The 18201-nt window shown below is 32.3% G+C and overlaps 3 protein-coding genes across 5 annotated transcripts in view; 1 reads left to right on the forward strand and 2 right to left on the reverse strand.

Annotated features, from left to right (window-relative positions):
• Nucleotides 1-529: 529 nt before the first annotated feature.
• LOC135842396 (uncharacterized) lies at nt 530-2207 on the reverse strand. 2 transcript variants are annotated; one of them, XM_065359842.1, is made up of 5 exons: nt 2020-2207; nt 1610-1691; nt 1346-1448; nt 1092-1262; nt 530-871 (listed from the first exon to the last, which is right to left on the reverse strand). In XM_065359842.1, exons 3-5 carry the CDS (start codon nt 1395-1397, stop codon nt 651-653), a joined length of 444 nt encoding a protein of 147 aa, XP_065215914.1. In that variant the 5' UTR covers nt 1398-1448; nt 1610-1691; nt 2020-2207; the 3' UTR covers nt 530-650. The 2 variants fall into 2 exon arrangements, with proteins under 2 accessions (XP_065215914.1, XP_065215913.1); XM_065359841.1 differs by having other exon boundaries at nt 1910-2207.
• Nucleotides 2208-2616: 409 nt separating this feature from the next.
• On the reverse strand, nt 2617-6789 carry LOC135842392 (activating signal cointegrator 1 complex subunit 2). Its single transcript, XM_065359832.1, has 16 exons — nt 6516-6789; nt 6355-6438; nt 6116-6276; nt 5862-6045; nt 5591-5776; nt 5301-5524; nt 5048-5224; nt 4835-4981; nt 4510-4763; nt 4197-4432; nt 4049-4123; nt 3844-3969; nt 3638-3699; nt 3394-3564; nt 3107-3321; nt 2617-3034 (listed from the first exon to the last, which is right to left on the reverse strand). The coding sequence occupies exons 1-16, from the start codon at nt 6528-6530 to the stop codon at nt 2907-2909; spliced, it is 2445 nt and encodes an 814-aa protein (XP_065215904.1). The 5' UTR covers nt 6531-6789; the 3' UTR covers nt 2617-2906.
• Nucleotides 6790-6871: 82 nt separating this feature from the next.
• The window catches only part of Pino (Pinocchio), a 108855-nt gene continuing 97525 nt past the window's right edge, over nt 6872-18201 (forward strand). The window contains exons 1-2 of one of the 2 annotated variants that reach the window (XM_065359839.1): nt 6872-7161; nt 8061-8252. In XM_065359839.1, the coding sequence (XP_065215911.1) occupies nt 8132-8252 (121 nt within the window). In that variant the 5' untranslated portion in view covers nt 6872-7161; nt 8061-8131. The remainder of the gene's footprint in view (nt 7162-8060; nt 8253-18201) is intronic. The other variant, XM_065359840.1, reaches the window with a different exon arrangement.

The raw sequence follows: 18201 nt of genomic DNA on the forward strand, positions 1-18201 counted from the left end.
TGCATTCTTTCCCTTTAAAAATTATCTTAATTTGTAAATTTCCGACTTACGCAGGGAAATGAGTAGAGTACCTTGATACCTACTTTTTTTTTTAAATATCAAAATTGAAAAACGTTCATCTATTTATTGCCAGTAATTCTGAAACATTTTTTTAAAAGTTCAACATTACCTATACCCACCACTCCCACCAGTATCTTGAGGTGGAAGACCATTCAATGTTAAAATCAGCAACCAAGTATCTGAGACGGTACAATTTCACTGTATCATTTCGAGTGGAATATCACACAAAAAGTTGAAATTGCAGTCACAATAATTCACATTCTAAATTATGGTTCAAATAGCGTAATCTTCTCAGCTTTAAACTACTCGAGTTCAGCGTTCTTACTTTTTATTACGAGCAGTGATAGAGTGAGTAAGAGTGGTGCTTTGGTGAGATAGAAACCAAATAGATTGAGAACGAATAAAATAACGCGTTCCTTTATTTAAAATAAATTCACGTAGGTATCTAAAATTTAAATAACCAAAAAAGTCCGATAAGTAATTACATTATAATTCGGTGATGAATTTTATACGCCTACCTAAATGAAATGTTTCAATAAAGGCAATGATTATGTAACGAAACACATATTGGTCGATTGTATAATCGCTATTCATTTAAAGTACCAAAATATAACTAATAAAGAACACACAACATTCCAGTAAAAACTTGATGTTTTAATATCAGCTCCATTGCAATGATTTCCGAAACACTGGCAAACTATTTCTTCGTGATCTTCGGTTCTATAAGTGTAGCAGAGGTCTTCATCTTTTTTTTGATACAATTCGTAACCGCAGCTTCTTTTTATAATTTTCATATTGTTACGTGTTTTTACTGAAATGTAAACAAAACGTAGTAAATTGGGTGAATTAGAAGGTTATATTTTACTCCTTCAAATTAACGAATAGGCAACCAAACAAACGCTGTACTAGATTATTGAATATTTTTCAAAAAAAATAACTCAAGTACCTATACCTAAAGTAGGATTGCAAGTTGTAAGTTGTAACATTTGTATAATATGTATTAATTTGATATTCGATTAAATCATAATTACTTCTTTGTTCTACTTTTCTACACAAAGGTTTTTCATATTCTTCAATGTAATTTGCATTCCTTCCTACGCATGGTCTGGTAAAATCAGATAATCCGTTCAAATTATTGCCTTGCTCACAAGCGATGCCATCGTACACAGAATTACATTCGAAACACAGAAGATCACATACATCTGCAATGAACGTGGATGATTTAAATTATTCGATCAGTTTGGGTGAGATCAATGCTTTATTGTTATAAGAATAAATATATTACTTGAAACAACACAAGTGCTCAAAATAAGAAATGTGATCGATAAAAGAGACATTCTCGTATTTTTTCTGCCTGATAAGAACTCAAATCTTGATTCAATTTCTGTCTATAAAAAGAGTCAAACGATTTTTTTCATTTTCAACTACCTAATCAAACATTTGACTAAAAAATATACTCGTAATTCTGTGCGAGTAAATCGATCAACCGAACGATTTTTCAAAAAAAATTCTGCTGATTAAGCATTAGGTAATTCAAAATCATACATACCTACTCGTATCACGCTTATCAGATGTTTCAGAATTCGTTGATTTCAATATTACATTGTACAAAAACTTCAGTTTGCAATTATCTACGCAAAATATCATTATTATAAAACAAATACAAACGACCAAAATACAGTACATCTTGCTGATACATTGTTGAAATATTTTATGACCGCCCTTTTGCAGAAGTTAATCAATAACGAGACCTTTATGCCTGAAATATTGCATGCTTAGATACTGTTTGCGTTGATGATGTTTTCATTACACACTTACAGATAGGCATAGTTTAGTTTCAGGTACTCACTTTACAGGATAAGGTTAAGAAGTCAACGCTAATTAACAAGAAACGTTCACTTTTAACACACAGGTTCAAATTGCAGGTAGGTAAAACGTATGAAAGTAGTTTAAACTTACCGAACACTCGATTACTTTTGAATGTTTCAAGACTGCTAAAAAAAAGAGTAATGTGACCCGATTAAAATTAGAAATATTTGCATTCGATAATCAACTCATTATATTGTAAAATAATAGAAAGAAGTAAAGGTTATCGAAACGAACTGATAGGTTGTTGAGGCATGAAGAAATATTCCTAGAATAAAAGTACCGCTGCTTATACTCATTTTCTGAAAGGATTATAACGTAGGGTTCCTAATACAATTATCGACGATTTACTGACATAATTACGTAGGGCAGTTGTTTACTTTTTTTTCCAACGACAAGTCTCGAGTATGAGACAAAGATTTTGTACATCGAACTTTGATTATGTACAGACCAGAATTCTTGAAATCCAGCTCTCAATATGTACGCTTCTGTGATCGCATATTTCATAATTAGTTCGACCAACAGATAGAAGTCAATCATCGCGTAATTTTTTTTCAAGGGTCAGATAGAATTGAATAAAATGTTATTACGCGGTATGCTAAATAGAACTGTAAAGTTATCGATACCCATTACCCATATTGAGTTCTGAATCGCAATTTTAAGGTTTCGAATAAAAAAATAAAATAGAAGTTGATGGAAGATATTTTAATAAAATTGAAATATCTAATATTTTTAAATCAGTAATCACGTTACAAAACGGGGTTCAGGAAGTAACAAAGAGTATTCGTATACAAAAAAAAATCGATTATTTCTATCACAGAAAAATAAATCAACTTTTTCGTTTAAACAGAATTAAAAATCGAATAAAACGATTAAGAAAACTGTTTTACAGCATAATAAGGCACTTTTCCATCGATAAAAACAATAGAAAAAATTATCACAGAGTAACAATTTTTTTCGAAAATCAACTCGAACTCGTGTCAAGCTTTTCTTTTTCGGTCGGATAAATATCTTCGGTTGTGATTTCCACTCCTCGATTTGTGTACGTTTTTGAAATGCCTTTCTCGATTCGTATTATCGGATTGGTTTTCCGAATTGGACGGGTTATCTATAAAATAATAGAAAAAAATTAATTAATTTAAGAACGAAACACGACTACAATCAAAATCACAATGATTACCTCGACTTCTCGAATACGTATTGGGGCGACGACGTTCTTCCTTCGCTCTTCTTCTCTGATCGTTTCGTGCACGAACAACTTCCGGATTTTCACAAAAGTCCAACGGTTTTTTGGTGTTTTTAGGGTCTGGAGGCACCTCATTTTGTTTTTCTGGTTCGGAATCGTCGTCAGATTCGTACTTAAATGGTTCGACTTTCCAGTTAGGATTGTACAAGCTGTAAAAATGAGACCGATTTGAGATGAATGTAATTAAAATAAGAATTTTTTAAATGTAATTCTTGTTTTACATTTCAGGATCGGCTTCTAAAGCTGGAATCGTATCGTCTTCGTAGTCTTCTTCGGCGTCGTCGTCGTATACATCGTGAGACACAATTTGATATTTTTCGTACATACTTTTGTAACTAGAGACGTCTTTTTTGTCGTTCAACATATCGAAATAACTGTTATAATCATCTTTTCTGTAAAAAAATTTCTGTTTTAATAAAATCAGTTTTTAAATAGTAAAAAAAATATAGAATTTTGCAATTTTACTTCAGTTCTTTCAAAGGTACGTCTTCTACTGCGTTTGTACTTGGAACATCGTACGAAGAATCCTAATAAATTAAGAAAAATGCATAATAATTGAATCAACAATAAAAAAAATTAAATTTTTGAAAACTTGCAAAAAAAAAAGTAACTTTAGTAACCAAAATGTTGAAAAAGCAAAGTAACTGAGCACGAGCACTGTGTAATCTTACCTTTAATAATTCTGGCGGAATATATGGCAAATTCTGATCAACGGGTTTCAACGCAGGAGCCAGATTATCTTCAAGTACTGCGTTAATAACCGCCGATGGATCATGTTTGTAATGCTCCAAGCACATCTACATATTATGTAAAGAAACATGATTCATTTGAAAAAAAAAAATCCATTCGCTAATAAAAAATTTCACAACTACTTACCACAATAAATCCATCTCCCAAATGAGGAAGCACATCTTTTACTTGATCTATAGCGATTTCTATTTCCGACCGTACCTAAAACATATTTTTAAAAATGAGCCATCTTGACAAAACATTTTCCATCTCTATTGAACAAAATTCTAAATACTTTTAAAGTTTTGATATTGACTCCAGAAGGTCCTGGCTGATCACTCGCGAATTCCTGATCTATTCTGTGATCGTCACTCAGAGTATCAAAAGACGATCTCGATTCTTTTTTATCTCCAAATCCGTCGCTTCCTTCCAATTCGCCGGCAGATGACAGATAACCTTCGTATTCGGAACCGCTGTCATCGTTTTTAGTCCAATCGCTGTACTCGGATGAAGAGTCGTTATCTGAAAAATCTGAACAAAAATGCCAGATAATATTACTCCGCAAAAGAGACACGCGTAATTACATCAAAATATAATTATAGAATTACCTCTGGAATTACTAGAATTAGATTCACTATCGCTGTTTTCTGCAGACTCGAATTCGAAATCGATACAGTAATTTTCTATCAGATTAGACAATTCTTTCGGGTCGTCAAGTTTCAGTTTACTAAAATCATTTTCGTAACCGTTCACGGTCCCATTTAAACAAGCAGTATCTTCGGACGAAATTTTCGTATCATTTTGAAGCTTATCGTAAGATTCAGTCATCTTCTCTTTGATTCGAGTAACTTCGCTAATATCACTGAAAGTAAACAAAAATTACCAGTGAAATGATTGTTACAAAGTAATAATTACAATTGATCATCAGCTTACATATTTGAATTGCACTTGTTGAATTCTTTGGTGAGTCCTTCGATACTGTAGATGTTATTAAAATCGTAAACAAATTCTTCCACTTTTAAAGCGAATTTCATAACTTTTACGTAATTATGAACCACATCGAACGATTCACGGTTATTACTGCAGAAAAATAAAGGTATTAGAATCGAATCAACGAAATGAATGCGTTAAAAAACCAATACGTACCTTAATTTATCTAAAGAAAAATTTAAACAGGCGTAGAAAATTTTTAGGAACTCGATTCTAGAAATATTTAGCATAGTAATTAATCGTGAACGTGTATCTTCGAACGCAGGACCATCGAATAATAAGTTCACTTCTTCGTGAAGTGAAATCAGTAGCTTTTTGTACGTTCTGATTATACTGTAAAATAATCATTCAATACATTAATTTTCAGAAGGTACGTAAATAAGGCGATTTTTGAAGATTTCGAACTTACTGATACTCAAAATCGAAAATTGAAAGCACGTTACATCCGTCTTTGTATACTTGAATGAAATTAGAAATACTCATAGCAGCAGGAGTTATACATTGCACCGCAGTAATTATAGATTTTCGATACGTATTCAATATTTCTTTTAATTCGCCACATTCGCATTCTTCTATACTTCTCTTCATATCCTTGTAACTGCTTTTCAGTTTTTTATGAATGTAACTAAACAGCTAAAAAGAAAAAAGAAATTGAGAAATCATAATTTTTATTCGATAAAACAATAGAAGTAAAATTACCTGAGTAGTTCTTAGAACAGCATCATCCAGTCTCAAACTTTTATTGTACTTGAACAAATCGTTGATCATTTTTTCAATTTGTTCTTCTTTCGTGTAAACCAAACACATACAAAACATCAACGAAATGGTTATCAAATTATTAGAGCTCAATACATCTTCGTATTTCTCTTCACTCATGAAATGCAACTGTAACAAAATCCAATACAAATGAGTACACAGCTGAATGGTAACTTGAGTTTCTACGTTGGAGACAGCAAGTCAAAATACATACACTCGATTCCTTAAATCTGCAGATTCGTTTGAGGAATTGGAAGACTGCCTTTTTAATACGCTTGTACATGTTTAAAATATCATTATCTTGAATCCGGAAGTATAACTTCTGTAATGGGGCTAAATGCAAGAAAGATTGAACACCGTTCATGGATTCTTTATGGAAGATAACTTGACTCCAAAATCTAAAATTATTAAATCCAAATATCAGAATGACAACATATGCTCGTTGATTTGAAAAAATTTGAAACTCACCTGTGATAAGGAAGCTCACACAACCACCAGATATCATCTAGTACGAATGACATGGTTTTCAACCATTCTTCTTTCAAATGAGACGAATATTTACCATCTTTTCGTTTTGTTGGAGGGAATACGTAATAGCCAAAGCTTCTAGCCTGTACCCATCTCTCGTCCTGAAAATTCCATATGGTGAATCAGTTCAAACCGGTAAGAAAGGTGGCAAAAAAAAAATGATCTGAGAATTGAATTACCAGCGCTGGTATCACAAGAATGAGATGAGTAAACTTCCCTTTGATTTTCTGTTTCTCTACAGGTAGCACTTCAGAATCTTCCGGCTGAAAAAAAGAGGAATTTTAGTTGAAAGTGTGATGACTGATGACGAAAATAAGGGATGAAGATTGGAAAAACTTACCTTTGATTTATTCATTTTCGTGAATTAAATCTTACAATAATACTTTTAATAAACACCTTGAAATTAGCACACCGGCAAATGAAGTTTTCAATTTAAGTACAACTTCTCAAAAATAGGACGAAGAGATGAAAATCATAAGAAAATTTGGCAGTCAGATTGCATTCAATTTTGCAAACTTTGCAAAATGCAAAATGATAAAAAACTTTTTGACCAGATTGTAGCAGACTCCGCCACTTTGCAATGGCGGGTAAAAATCGATAATTTGACACAAAATTTGATGTATTGTAACACTACGAAGGCACATTTCAAAAACCGTTATCAGTTTGTTATTTGTTTTTAAATTTTTTAATTATCGAATAGTTGCAAGTTAGCTAATTTCGGATGTGAAATGGAATGAGTTACGTTGTGTTTTATTCCTCAGTTTTTATTAAATAGAAAAGTGAATGAATAAAATAGTGCGAAATCATTTCATTCATCGTACTCGTTGTAGTAAAATTATCGTCAACTTGTATGTAGATGAGTGCTATCCAAAATAGCACCACTCAACTACACCTTCTCCAATATCATTACACCTCTGTGAAAGTTCGCTCACGAAGAGTTCAACCCTGAAGAATCAAGTTTTTCCAACTTTCATCCAAGTTCGATGGTTTGTATTTTTAAAACTTTCCTACGATGGTAAAAGTTTACTTATTATTAGCCCTCCTTGTTGTTGAAAACTGTGCAAACAGTCGAACTCAAAGTGTTAGGCACTCGAGTGTCTCAAGGGTGGTTTTACTTCTTCGTTTCTAATTGTTTTCCTTTTTCAAATGGAATTTTTTAATTAGTGTATGGTTTTCTCAGCAGCTCTTAATTCAATTGGGTGTTCAAAAATATTGGATTTTCCTTCGATGTCATCTGTAGTCTACGTACTGAATGAAATAGACCATATGGTGTGTCTAAATATATCATCGAAATATATTCCCACGATACCTAACAGCACCATACGAGCTCGAGTTTAATTTGAAAAGCTCATTTTTTCTGCTCGTTGAAAATCCAATTCTGCTGAATGAATTGCTCTTATAATATATTCGCACTCGAACAATTCCCAAGGATTATTACCTACCCAACAGCCATCACATCTGAGATATTTTTAAACACAATTGCGGTTTTATTATAGTATTTTCTATATTTAATTTCAACTTTGTGCGACGCACGTACTCTTATCAACGATAATTGATTGATTACATAGGTAAAAAATGCAAAAAATTATGGCACCTGAAATATAAAGTAAAACGATTCGTAATTCGTATCGCGATGAATTTAATTTCTAGCTTATCTTATCCAAGTATTATATCATTTTTCAATGTTAATTCATTCTCCTCATTGTTTTTTTTAATCGTTTAGTTATCACGACATTATAATCATGGTATTTTGAGAGTTACTTTAACGCGAAGAAGATAATAAAGTATCATTCGATAATTTGCGGTTTAACGATCACCTAAAATAGATCAAGGATTCGTTTAATTTTTTACCATTTACGAGTTTTTTTTTCTTGTGTTCGTTTAGGTGAATAAGTGAAGATTGTGTTCAATCGTTGACCATTGTGATCCCACGTTTATTAGTGTTAATTGCTCAAAATGCCTTCGGAACCTTGCTCATTCACGGATTACGAAGAAGGTATCGTTTTCGACGAAGATGATCCAGATTTTGGCGCCGGAACTGGCAGAAACAAGGAGAATTTCAGATACTTCGTTGGTGGTAAGTTTCAAGTGTTGACTTGTTTACTTCATATGTACTATGTGGTTCTTGCGAGTGTAATTAGCAAACAAAAACAGAATCAAATTAATCGAACCATCTTATTGCTAATATGCGAAATAATATCGAGTACACGTGCGTACTCGTGCTATCCGATTACACGATGAGTTACGGCCATTGCCCGTCGTTCTACATTTCGACCTTGTTTCTTTTCGTAGGTAATTAAAAAACTTTTTTACAGTTTTTTTCTCCTTTTTTTTTCTCTGTTAGTAATTAATGTGGTGGACGTCGTTGTCAAATACGAATTAAACGTTCGCTCTACGTTGAAATTAGTCGCGTTGTTAAATGTAACCTTGAAATGTAAAAAACGTCGTTGAACGTTTTTTTTTTTCATTTTTTTTTCATTCTGATAATTACATTGTACATGGTATGCGTGTGGTAGCAATGGTACTGACGTATTGACATTGTTGCGTTCGTCATTGTCAAGGTTTTTGATTTCAAAACTTCCGCTTTTTTTAAACCCAAAATTCGTAATTTTTCGCGATGAACCTCCAGTTTCCGTTCTGTTGACAAAGCGCCGGTCGAATAATTTTCAAAAAAAAAATTACGACTTTGAATAAATCGTTCGTCAATTATGGCCAATTTAATGCGATTTTCGACGTTTCATGGCGCTATTAAACGAAATTATGTATTAAATTATCTTCAACTGACATAAATTCATAATCTCGCGGTTCCTTGGTTGTAATTTACTCACTTTGTTGTTATTTACTCGATCGCTTGTAGTATTACGAAAAGTGGCATGATTTTTCGAGTTTTCGAAAATACAAACGAGTGTATAAAAGCTCGCATCATTGCGACACAGACACGATGAAAAAACTTGTTCTGTGTACTTAATCTATGAATTTGGAAATGTAGTACACGAGTTTCTTTCTTGACAGTATTTCGTATTTTTTTTTCTGTTTCATTTTAACGCGTATCAGTTCGTAGAAATATCTGTAATCAGTGTGACATTCGTAGAAGTTGTTCGAATTCTGTATGTTACGAGATTGTGAGCAATGTTAACCGAATAGCCGTGCTCTATTTTCAAATTTTGCGGAGAATTTTACGATTTAGTTTAAATTTAAAACTAAATGTTTTGTTGCCCCCTTTTTCGCCTCCCTACCCAATCGGTACTCTAGAAAAACTTCTGTGAATAAAAACAGATGAAATTACTTTAACTCCCTTCCCCTTCCCCTTCCTTTTCCAATAAATTTTGACTTATCCATCCCCAAAAATTGACTAAAATTCTCGTTTTTTAGTAAAATTTCTAAAAAAAAAAATTTCTCAAAAATTGTCTTAAAGTCTGGTTTTTACTAAAAGTTGCCAGAAAACACTTACTTTTGTTGAAAAATTGTCAAAATCTCAAGTTTTGCCAGAAATAGCAGAAGTTCTCATCTTGTTGCCAAATTCTGCCAAAAATTGCAAAAAACTAAAAAGCTCGAATTTTCTCAAAATTGCTGAAAAGTGTTGTTTCTTCCTCCCCAAAAATTACTAAAAAATAAAGGTTATTGATTTTGTTTGCAAAAAATTCCAAATGTCATAATTTCTTTTCAGAAGTCTTGCCTTGTTGACAAAAATTGTCAAAAAGCCTGCATTTGATTTAAAAAAAAAAAAAAAAAAATGCCTCATGGTAGCAGAGCGTGGTCTCCTTCCCCTTCCCGTTCCAAAAATTGACAAAAATTCTCGTTTTTTAGTAAAATTGCTTTTAAAAAATTTTTACCAAGAAATCCCTAAAAGTTTCACTTCTTTTCTAAAACTGCCCAAAAGTTCTCGGTTTTACCAAAAATTGCTAGAAAATACTTCTTTTTGTTAAAACTTAAAATTGTCAAAATCTCACATTTTGCCAGAAATAGCGAAAATTCTCATCTTGTTGCCAAATCCTGCTAAAAATTGCAAAAAAAACTCGAATTTTCTCAAAGTTGTTGAAAAGTGTTGTTTCTTCCTCCCAAAAATTACTAAAAATTATTGATTTTGTTTGTAAAAAATTTCATATGTCATAATTTTTTTTTCAGAAGTCTCGCCTTGTTGACAAAAATTGTCAAAAAGCCTGCATTTGATTCAAAAAAAAAAAAAAATGCCTCATGGTAGCAGAGCGTGGTTTTTCTTCAAATACGTTTGCAGCAATGCAATAGCAAATACTAGTTGATATGTAGTATTTGGCAATAGTAATACGACCAAATCTTATTCTAAAAAGGAAGACTATTGATTTATTGAAAATAAACAAAGATGCTAATAATTTCTCATGGTAGCAGATCAGATGGTTTTTCTTAAAATTCGTTTTCAAAAAAATTGCAGATCAAATGCGATTGTAAAAGATTTGAACCCCCCCCCCCGCACTTGAACATGGTCAAAACAGTAAAAATTGAAAATGCTGTTTGGCGCACAATTGGCGAGAATTTCAAGGTACCCCTCGCTCTCTCCCTCCCGCCCTCCTTCCCAATCATGAAAAAAGTTTGAAAATTTTTGAAAGTATATCGTGACATATCGATTTCCATAATTTGAGGTCGCTGAATCCGAATATCTCGACCTCTTAGTGTTATAATTGCTCTTTTTTCAATGTGATGGGAACAATCAAATATCATTAATATTGAGAAATCGAATTTGAATAACGCACTTCTCGTCATTTTCAATTTTGGCTCCAGTTATTATGGAATCTTGAATCAATACAAAGTTGGATACCCTAAAATATCTTTATGACGATGACGTTCCAACTTTTTTTTTTAGCAAGCTGATTCTTATCTCGTGATAAAATTCTAGAAACTGAGCTTAAAGAGTGTGGTACCTCACTGGGATGTTTTTTTTTTCGATATCGAATCGAGAGAAATTAAATGATGGAAGACTATCGTCGTTTTTCGCTTCGTATCGTTCGTTTTACAGCACCCTAGGTATATGCTCTTTGTAATAGAAAAAAAACCACTCGTTGTACGGTTTCTGTGAACTTTCACCTTGCAAAGTTCGTCTCATTTGTTGATTTTGCGAAAGATAAGATCATCTCTGTTTTTGTCATCGAATATACCTGCTCATCGTAAAGCACTGACAGGTAATCATCGAAGAACGTTGTGCTAGAAGAGAGTCCCAACTCGAACTCGTGAAATTTGCACGCCTACCTTATACAAACGTATGCAACACGTGTGTCATGTCTTGTGTTTGAAAACCTTCACCGTAATATGTACGAGTATCTTGCGCTACCTTTACCTATAATTTAACCAAGTTCGGAAAAAATTCTCTTTTTGAACATTCTCGTCGTTGTTGAAATGAGTGTAAAAGTTTATTGACTCTCGAGTCTTGATATACACGTTAAGTGCAGCATACGATACAATAGCCGAAAGGTTATTAATCAGCGGACATACAGGGTGTTCCAGAATAACCTTTCACATTTGTTTTTCTTATTACTCTGAGAGAAAAATGTTTACAAAAATTCTTTTACAACCAAAATGAAGTAGAAACATGCCGTTTTTAGACCGTATATTTGAGTTTCCATTAAAAATTAAGTTTTAGAAATTTTTCCATCGAGATATTTTCCATCATTTTTGACACATTCAACCAAACATTTTTTCGAATTATTGAACACTTCTCTTCCAATCAGTCTCGACTCACGATTAATATTACCTAGAAGATGTTTTAGAGTCCTAGATTCATCCTGATACACTTTTGACTTGAGGTAACTCCATAAAAAAAATCATAGGCGGAAAAATCAGGGGATCGAGGTGGCCTTTAAATTTCTGTGTTCAACAAAATTATTCAATGACCAAAGTGCTCACGCGCTAAACATATTGTGATGGTCTCTGAATGATAGGTAGCTCCAACATGTTGAAACCAAGTAAGTAACTCTATATTATCGTCTGCCTTTCAGTTCAGGAACAACAAACTTGTTCAACATTTTGCCTTACCCCTCACCGTTACTGTTTCATTAAACACACATGGTCCCACTACACCAACTTTAGCCACGCCCAACCAAACAGTCAACTTGACGGAGTGTAGAGGTTTCTCGAGTAGTAACAACTGATTCTCTGTACACTTGAAGCGCACATTCTGTATATTCACTTCACTGTTTAGATAAAAATGAGCTTTGTTACTGATGAGTAAAGAGTAAAGGGGTCCAGGAGTCTTTATTTTTAAAAAAGACCTTCACAGTAAAAGTATACTGTACAGCCATCTACTTCTCCAGGGCAAAAAATAACTTTTGAAACATAATTCGGCATGCTTTGGCTACCTAGAACCGCCTTTACCATTCCCCTAGCTCCACTTGAACACAGATCAGTGGTTACCAAAATGTGAAAGGTTATTCTGGAACACCCTGTATATAATAACGTGTCTGATAAACCTTGTGTAGAAAAAATGTTGCACACGTTCGTATAACATGAACAAAACGGAGGAAAAAAATGGTTTAACTTATATATTCGCATTGAAAGACAAAAATGTTATTCATTAATGCAAATTGCTATACATAATTTACCTCTCTCTATCCGCGAGAATGCCTTGTTAGAGGGAAAAATTATCTTGTCGCCGAAAATTTTCTGTTTCCGTTGACTTCTATCTATACCGTGTAGAGTTTCGTCTGAGCATCGTGACACTGACAATTCACAACTAAGTAAAGATTGATTTTAGAAAATGGAAAATTTTTTTCTGATTATTTCGATGAAAAATTATGTCATTGTGTGGCTGTGATGAAAACAGAAGCTATTTTTAAACCAGGCGCGTTTATTTACAAATAATATTCGCTACGTATTGATATTTTCGCGAATTAGTTCATGCGAATTTTCATCACGAAAAATATTATTTTACGTATCGAAGACGTGTTTTTGACGGCGTTGGGTTAATCAAACTTTTACATATTACCGTTCGATTATGTTTATTCATTAATTCAGCGTACGTGATGTGGTCAATGAGTTCGGAGGTTTTGACGACGACGATGGATATTAGGATCAATGATCAGGGTGAAATTTCTGCGACGTTTAGAAATGAAAATCGAATGTTGATCGATTATAATCTGGTAATAAAAGGGAAAACTAGGAGTTCTTTGAAAAATTGCGCTTGGTGGAATGATTCATTTTGAAAATTTGTTTCTTTGCACGAGAATAATTATTTTAGTTTCTCTCAATCGATTGAATCAGTGAAATTTAATGCTACAAATATCTTGGGAAATTTTGATCAGTATATTATTTTTACAAAAATCATTAATAAATTTGTACTGAAATTTTCTTCAATTTCACTCATTTTTTCCTCATAAATTGGTCAAATTTGTCGAAATTTCAGTTCATTTGAAATTGTTTTTTAAAACGACGTTAGCTAGAAGCAGAATCGTGGCTTTTAAGCTGCTTTTCTGAGCGTAGATATCTATTTACAATGTTAGTTTTTGGCTACAACGTTAATTAGGAGAATTGTAACTCTTAAGGCGTTTTTCCAAATTTTGATATTCACTTGGAATATTTGTAAAAAAAATTATCCAGGTGATTTTTCAAGTATACTTAACAGTTTGGGAGGTAATTTTAAAAAACAACGATAACTAAATGGAGAATCATCGATCATGTGGCAGTTTCAGTTAAATTAATATTTATTTGGAATTCTTTTTGTAAAACAATGTTAGTCAGGTGAAGAATCATAACCCCTAAGGTGGTTTTAAACATTCATGATATCTACTAGAGTCGGTTTTGAGGAACAACGTTAACTAGATGCAAAATTATGACTTGAAGGGGCTTTTTAAATGCACATACCTTTTTAGGACCATTTTTGAAAAACAACATTAGCTGGTGGTGGAATCATGAGACTTAAAGTGGTTTCGTTATTTTTTGCTCAAATTACCAAATAGTGGTACCTACTTCGTTGATTCTTATTTTCTTAAGTATTCTCAGGTGTTTCTATTTCATTTTTTTTTTACAAATTTAAACTGTTTTTATGAAATTTTGCTAGATTTTGCTCAAATTTTTACAAAAAATAGCTTCAATATTGACAATTTTTGGTGATTTTTAAAATTTTTTGTTGACGATACTTTGTGCGATTTTCATAAAATTTTATCCAATTTTCATGAAGTTTGATGAATTGTTTGCAATTTTTCGACATTTTCTTTATTCTTTTGAACAATTTTGCAGTGTTTCTTTCAAATCTTGGCATATTTTATCGACTGCTTGTCATTTGTTGTTGTTTTTATGATATTTCAACTTCATAAATTTTTTTCTCAAAATTTCAACTATTTTTGATGATATTTGATCAATTTTTTGTGATTTTCAACAGTTTTTTTTTATGTTTGTGTGGGTTTTTTTGCACCCTTGAAAGAATGCTTTATCAACATTCAAGACATTTTGACAAATTTTTAAGCAATGTTTTCAGAATCTTCGGCAAATTGCGCTGAAATTTTCATAATTTTTTTTTTTTTTTTGAAATTTTCAGTGATTTTTATGCTGATCTTACGGTTTATGATCGACTGCAAAATTTCATTTTATTGCGATAATATTACTTGATAAATGTTTTGTGACTTCCAAAAAATTTTTGTTTTTTTTTTTGCATTTCAATAGATTTGTTTTGAATTTTTCAAAAATTCGTCGATTATACGTAAAGTATTTTTAACTGTTTTATTAATGACTTTTGAACAATTTTTTAATAAATTTTTTCAAACATTACTCAATTTTTCAGAATTTTGCTCACTTTTCCAAAACAATAAATTTTCTGCAATTTTCTATAATTTTCATGCCTGTTTTACTGTTTTTTATGATGCTTTGTGTAATTTTTCAGTATTTTATCTTACATATTTAAATGATATTTCATGTTTTTTTTCCATTTGCAACAATTTTTGTGCTCTTTTGGATAATTTCGAGATTTTTTTTTAAAATTTCGCGATATTTCGTCAATTTTAGAATTTTTGCAACATTTTTCATCAATATTCGGAAATTTTTTAATAACTGATGCGCCAGTTAAAGCATTTTTATTGTACTCCGTGTGATTTTATTCGAATCTTGGAACCTAAATTTCAATTCTGTGTGATTTTTGGTGTTGATCAATTTAATCGCACTTTTCAGTATTTTTTTTTCAAATTTTACATTTTGTGAATAATTTTTGTAACTTTTGCGAAACTTTGTTACATTTTGGTGTTTCAAAATGGTACCTACCTCAATATTTTTGAGAAGTCCAAGAGCGCCCACTTTCGAATGATCAACTATCATATTGCGTCAAATTCGAATATTAGTCTTATTTTTCGATCCAACTCCTCTGCCCCTCCTGAAAAATCGAAAAAATTGGAAATGAGAAGGAACACATTCGTTTGTGTGGTTTTCGAGAGTGTCAGGAGTCCGAATGTCCACTTATTTTTGGATACGACTCTTCAGCGTTTCTCCAGGCTCCCTAAATTTGAGGGAAAAAATAATGAAAATGTGGTGTAAATCGTCAATTACTTCATAAATCACTTATTTCTCAAACTTTTCTTCAAAATGAAACAATTTCGTAAAAATTAAAAGAATTAGGTTCATTTGTTGCTATCATCGCATCTCAGGGGATCTGAAATTTCATCGTACTTTCTGAAAATTGCACAGTAAGCTTATTTAATTCCCTTGACCTTTTTTCTGTTTTGAATATTTATGTTTATCCATAATAACGTTATAAATCTATTTTTAAAACATGCCTATACTCTTTATCACCGCCTTAAGGTATTCATATTTACAAAATATTAGTCTGATGATTCAATTTCTTCTGCGTGATAAACTGGGCAAACTTTATTACGGAAATTTTCATCGAAAAACAAACTTACAGAACGTTGAGAAAAGTGAAAAAAAAAGTAAACAGGAACGGAAAAATAATAAAGAATTAATCATGAAAAATAACGGTTCAATGGAGTCAGAACAGAGTTTATACCTACCTAAAATTATTTCGAAGGTAAAAAATATGAAGGAAAAAAACGTGAATTTCCGCGACGATTATATTTTTCCATAATTATTAATTGTTTGGAATATAAAATTGCGACTAAATATTGGGTACCTGCGTCGAAAGTAAAATCAATAAAACGTAATATTCTTCATTGTTTTTTTCCAATATAAATATTGAAAGAAAATAAAAATAAAAAGGTGAAAAACAACTTTGAAGAAATAAGGCACATCTACTGTATTGTTTCAATATTCCAGAATTTTATCGCTAAAATGCGTGATAATGATAAACTTGCTCGACGAAAGATATATAATAACGGTAAGACGTGTTTCTCTCTCTCTCTCTCTCTCTCTCTCTCACAGTCTCGAGGTGCGATAAATTTTCGTAAGTAAGAAGGAATTTTCGATTAAAATACTTAAAATATTAACCCCTTCGGCGTTCATTGCTTCAATCTGCAGTGATTCCAATTCCATCCGGGACGCCAAGCTAGGGTATTTCCGGATCACGCTTCGGTATAATATGTCATTTTATCAAGGCCTGCTTTGATTTTTCCATTCGTATATACACATGAATCGAAACGTTAAACTATCAGTAATTACCGAAAAAGAATTATTTTACTTAATAGTTATAATTAATATTAGTCACGATTTCGCGTCGCGTCGGGCAAATAATGAGAAATTATGTTAATTTGAACTGGCATCGAGGAAGTACCAATTCGATGGTTAATTTATCTAGGTAATTTGATAGACGCTTCAGTCTGCTCTTCTGTGCCACCAGAATATTCGTAGTAGTACATGCAGAAGGCTACTCTACCTTCTTCTTTCCCTCTCTATATACGTATATTTTTACAAATGATTTAAATAAATTTCCTGCCAAATGTAACGATAACGAATGCTGAATGCGCATCAGCTGTAAAAAGAAATTCAGACTCTGGAGTGAATTATTTGTTGATTTTTTTTCCGCTATTGGGCTAATTTTTCAAAACAATGATACCTATACTACTATGTAGCTTTATTTCCTAGAATTTTCTCAGTTGTATGCTCTATAAGCCTAGCTTGCTACCCCGATTGAGTCGTCTATAGTTCGTATATGCCTACGATGAAATTTATATAGGCTAATGTAATGCTCGTTGAATATATTTACATGTCGGTAATTGAGCTCGGTACTCAGTAGTAATTTTTTTTACGTTTTAATCTTATACACACGATGTACATTCTACTCTACATGAGCGGCCATATAGTATACGAGGATCAGAAAAGCTTGACCCGGAATAGCAGAATAATTTATCCTCATGTATTGGTTCGTTCATTCGCGATACCGTTTCAATGCCATAGAAAATGATAGCTTATACTCGTACGTATCGATTTACAAAAATGTAAATATGCCAGCTTATAAATAACAGCAATGTTAACGTACTAATTCGCGTAGTGGCGGTGTTTTTATCTTGGAAATTCGCACGATTTATCGTTATATCGCTGTGGTATCTGTAACAGATGACTTTGTTATTGATATTGTATACAGGGTGTCCCTATTTCCGATTTTGAAGCTGGGGTTTAGCTGGTCGTATTTGGAAACTTGTATTTGGAGTGTCAGAAAAAATTAGCGAGATCAACTTGCAACATACCTAATGAGAAAGATCTTCAAAAAAATCAAGTTTGCTTAGCTGCAACATGTGGGTATCTTTACCTCCCCCCCCCAAAAAAAAAAATCAGCAAAAATCAACACTGAAAAAATCATCAATTTGAAATCACCACTGAAACACTGATTTGGCATTTTAAAAAACTCATTCAATATCCCCACCTAAATCAAAGACGAAATTCCAAATCACCCCAAGAAAATTCATTTTAAAAATCATTAAACAATTTACCAAAGCTTACTGCAAAAATTTAATTTCTAGTCTTCCCAAAAATACTTCCTAGTTGCTACCCAAAAATGTGCTCTGAATCATCACAAAGAAATGTATTCAAAACCACAAAAAATCACTCATAATCATTAATTACAATTACCTCTTCCTTCCCTCATAAAAAAATTAAATCCAAAATAATTTCGGAATTACAACAAT

Source organism: Planococcus citri, chromosome 4, assembly GCF_950023065.1.
Source record: "Planococcus citri chromosome 4, ihPlaCitr1.1, whole genome shotgun sequence".
NCBI lineage: Eukaryota > Metazoa > Arthropoda > Insecta > Hemiptera > Pseudococcidae > Planococcus > Planococcus citri.

Bases quoted from the DNA above. Each gene is read 5' to 3' on its own strand.
- LOC135842396 (XM_065359842.1), bottom strand. From the start codon at position 1,397: ATGTCTCTTTTATCGATCACATTTCTTATTTTGAGCACTTGTGTTGTT. The intron at 1,263-1,345 runs GTAATATATTTA...CGTTCATTGCAG, and splicing joins GAGCACTTGTGTTGTTTCAA to ATGTATGTGATCTTCTGTGT. The intron at 872-1,091 runs GTAATTATGATT...TTTACATTTCAG, and splicing joins TAGAAAAGTAGAACAAAGAA to TAAAAACACGTAACAATATG.
- LOC135842392 (XM_065359832.1), bottom strand. The intron at 6,046-6,115 runs GTGAGTTTCAAA...TAATAATTTTAG, and splicing joins TGTGAGCTTCCTTATCACAG to ATTTTGGAGTCAAGTTATCT. The intron at 4,433-4,509 runs GTAATTCTATAA...ATTTTTGTTCAG, and splicing joins TAATTCTAGTAATTCCAGAG to ATTTTTCAGATAACGACTCT.